The sequence below is a fragment of the Orycteropus afer genome, unplaced genomic scaffold (assembly GCF_000298275.1).
Source record: "Orycteropus afer afer isolate SDZICR_OR568_19922 unplaced genomic scaffold, OryAfe1.0 scaffold00358, whole genome shotgun sequence".
NCBI lineage: Eukaryota > Metazoa > Chordata > Mammalia > Tubulidentata > Orycteropodidae > Orycteropus > Orycteropus afer.
Window position 1 is genome coordinate 2,896,226 of NW_006921945.1, and position 3,959 is coordinate 2,900,184.

Genomic DNA, 3,959 nt, shown 5'->3' on the forward strand with positions numbered 1-3,959 from the left:
AGATTGGGGGGTGGGGGAGGCACAGTTGGTGTCTCAGCCTCCTAGAGGGCTGTAACGCAAACACCACAAGTGGGGTGCTATCAAGAACAGAAATACATTTTCTCACAGTTTTGGAGTCCTAGTCAGGGTTTCAGCCATGTTGATGCCCACCATCGAAGCCCCTCAGGACAGGCGCTCACCCTGAATGCTGCCTGGTCCAGAGTTACTGTCTCTGGCTGTCTTGGTGGCCCCATCCCTGGTGACTCAATGTTGAGAGGACCCCACTGTCCCTGTCAGGCTCTGTAGGGGCGGGCCTCACTGTTCCTGTCTGTGTGAGGGTACACCTTGCCTTCCCTGCTTGGTCCAGTGTGAGGGTACTCCACAGTCCCTATCTGACCCTGTTGTCATCCCTGCCGGGCCCCAAGTCCAGGGATAAGCCCAATGTGCCCATATGACTCTGCAGGAGCCAAACTCATTGTTTCTGCTCGGCTCCGCCTGGCGCTCACTGGCCCTGCTCACTGCGCAGCCGCGGACCCTCCCCTTCCCCCCCCCCGCCGCACCGCCCGCCTCCTTGGAGGCGGGTCCTATCGCCGGCGCCGTGAGGGGGAGGAGCCTGCGCTTCTCGTTGAGGTCTAGCATGGCGGGCAGTATGGCGGAACCCACGCTGTGCTCCTTCCTCACCAAGGTGCTGTGCGCGAACGGCGGCCGCATGTTACTGCGCGACCTGCGCACGCATGTGGAGCTGTCGGAGGCGCAGCTGCGCGCGGTCCTGCGAGCCGCCGGGCCCACGCGCTTCCTGCTGCAGGAAGGGCAGAGGCCCGCGATCCTCCCGCTGCGCTTCGCGGCCGGGCCCGAGGGCGGCGAGGGCGCGGGCGCGTCCTGCAGGGTGGTGGCCGTGTCCGCCGCGCGCCTCTGCGCCCGCTACCAGCGCGCCGCGTGCAGGGCCTGCGACCAGCTGCACCTCTGCCGCCGCCACATGCTGGGCAAGTGCCCGCATCGCGACTGCTGGTGAGCGGGGAGGGGAACCCACGCACGGGGCACTGGGCCACTCGGAGGGGACGGCGCGGGCGGGGCTAATCGGAAAGGTTGGGGGACCCCCGCGTCCGCCACCTCTGCAGGCGGGCGAAGTCCTCCCCTGGGCCAAAGCTGCGCTGTGGAAGGAGGCCCATGGCCTCCCCGTCTGGATTGCGTACCCCCTACTTCCGCCCCAGGAGCTCCCCCGCAGCGTGGCCGGTTTAAGCCGGACTGGGACTCTGCGTTCATGTGCTACGTAGGCCCTGTTCCCAGCAGCTGCGCGTTCCTCCGTAAACTCGGTCTGTACAGCCGGCCTGGGGCCGCAGGTTTGGTAATTAGTCTGATCTCGAGGAAGCGGAGACATGAGGTCTGGGGGGCTGGAGGAGGTTGGGTGCTGGTGGCTTCAGGAGCTGGGGTTGTAGGCGTTCCACCCTCGGCTCGCCGCGACCTGGCGACTTTCTTTATTATGGTAGCGGCCAGGGTGGGGGTGGGGGGCTGTGAGCGCGGGAGCTCTTGGGATGGCGCGAACGCCACGTGCAGCCCTTGGGGTGCCCATCTGTTTAGCAGATGGCCTTGACTTTTAAGCGCCCTTATTTAAAACGAAAGGGAATTGCTTCAACAGCTTTTTGTTGCTGGGGTGTTAAAGATATGCCACGCCATCTTGTGTGGCTCTTCCGGGTTCTTCTTTATTCCCTGCTGCCCCACGAAAGGTCCTAAGTCAGTTAAAGGAAGTTGAAACGGAGTTTCCTGCAAGGCGCGAATTTTAAAAGGCAGCATAGCTTCTGATAGGTTAAGACCCCGTGCGTCAGCTCTGACGTACAACCTCCTAAATCCGGGTCTATATAAGACCTCGCTCTCCCCTCCTCTTCCTCTTTTCCTCTTCTTCGTCTGTCCTTCCTCGGCACAGGCACCTTTCGCCTCCTTAATAAAATCTCCTGTCGGGTACCCACCCTGGTGTGTGGCGTGGTCGCTGAGTGCTGACGGAGCCGCAACATGGGGGTTGCTGCGGACTCGTGGCGACCGCATGTGTGCAGAGTAGAAGTGCTCTTAGCGTTTTCAGGGCCGGAACCTTCCGGAAGCGCATTGCTAGCCCTTTCCTCCACGGCACACATGGGTGGATTCAGACCACTAACCTTGTGGGTGTTAATCAAGTGCTTTGCTATTTGATCCTCCTGTGGCGTTTGCTGAAAGGCCGAAGTTGTGTGTTAATAGAAAAGAACAGATGGAAACTGCCCTAGGCAAGGAGGCAGCCAGACTGGGGCCTTACTCTCCTGGGCCACTGCTGAAGAGCCTTGTCTCCTCCCAGGTCCACCTGTACCCTCTCCCACGATATCCATACACCTGGCAATATCCAAGTCCTGAAAAACCACGGGCTCTTTGGCCTCAATGAGGCGCAGCTTCGGATCCTACTTCTGCAGAACGACCCCAGCCTTTTACCGGAGGTGAGTCACCAAGGGGACTCCTCGGGAGGTGAGCGGGAACCTTAGCGTGGCCCGCAGGACGGCCTGAGGTGCGTGAATGGGGATGGCCCTGTGATGGGCCTGCATGGTGTAGAAATATTAACAGTGGCTACGGGTTTTGATCCGACTCCACCACAGTGTGTTACGTTTTGTTGTTTACTGCTGTTCTGAGTGTATGAGCCAGCATTCCACACTCCATAAAAAATAAACTATTAGCTGTCGAGCCAAATAATGATACAGAGCCAGTTGTGCAAGTATTTTTCTCCACTCACTCGTCTTTAGTTTTGGTGGTTTAGTTGCCTCGAACAATGTGATTTGAGCAGCTGGTAGGTTCGAACAGTCGACCTTTTGTTAGCAGCCAAAAATGCCCTAACCACTAGAGTTGCAATATTAGCATTTTATTTCTGTTTAAAAAACCAAACTTGCTGCCAATGAGTCAGTTGACACACAGCGACCCCTCCTTGGGTTCCTGAGGTGTTATCTCTGTGGAAGTAGATTGATCAACCTTCTTTCCAAGGAGTGGCTGTGGGTTTGAACCACCAGCCTTCTGGTTAGCAGTCAGGTGCCTTAGGCACTGTTTAAAAACAAAATCGTAGGAGAAGAGATTTGTTGAGACTTGGCTTTGTGTTATAGTGGTTAGTTTAGTGGTTTTTTTTTTTGTTTGATTGTTTTTTTATGTTCGGAGATTTTGAATTCTTTTCAGTGTACTGAGTACTAACTTAACTTGCACTGTGATCAGAGAGCGTGGACACGACACTCTGTAAGCCTGGGACCGAACTCACCCCCGTGGCTCCACTTACTGCCAAACAACACCAAACCAGACTCACGGCCATTGAGTTGATTCTGGCTCATAGCGACCCCTGTTGGGCTTCGAAGGCGGTAAATCTTGGGAGAGAAAACAAGTCCCAGAGATGACTGACCCAAGGGCTGCAACAGTGGGTTCAAAGGTGCCAGCAATTAAGAGGATGGCACACGAGTGGACAGTGTTTCATTGTGTTCGACCTAAGGTCACCATGCTCAGAGCTGACCCAGTGGCAGCTGAGAAAACAGTAACAAGTAAATCAAAGCAAACATTGACAGAGTCACAGGCAGAAGATGACAAGTTCACCGTATTCCTGCGTCAGATGTCCTTTTCAGTGATCAGCAGACAGCAAATCGATGAAGATACAGAAAAGTGAGTAAGATTGATCGAAGGGTGTATACACAACTCTACACAGTCTGTCGTCTTCTCAAACAAATGGGATGTTGCAGAACTACATGTTAGTGCCCAGTTGCCATTACTGAATTTTGAGCAATGATTCTACAGAAGAATTCTGATCAAAAAGGAGAAAACGCACAACACTGTGTAACAGTCTCGTGGACTTCAGACTTTCTAGGGCCATGGCGGCTGGATGAACCCCAACACCACTGCCCTGAGATGATCTTTAAACTTTAAACCAAAAGTATCCCCTGAAGTCTTCTTAAAACAAAACAGTAGTTTAACTTAACTTAAATGTCTGCCTTAAA

General features: G+C 54.9%; 1 protein-coding gene across 1 annotated transcript in view; it reads left to right on the forward strand.

The window, feature by feature from the left end:
- The first annotated feature begins 628 nt into the window (after nt 1-628).
- Nucleotides 629-3,959, forward strand: part of ZC3HAV1L (zinc finger CCCH-type containing, antiviral 1 like) — a 12,238-nt gene continuing 8,907 nt past the window's right edge. The window contains exons 1-2 of the mRNA XM_007952793.1: nt 629-987; nt 2,300-2,435. Of these exons, the coding sequence (XP_007950984.1) occupies nt 629-987; nt 2,300-2,435 (495 nt within the window). The remainder of the gene's footprint in view (nt 988-2,299; nt 2,436-3,959) is intronic.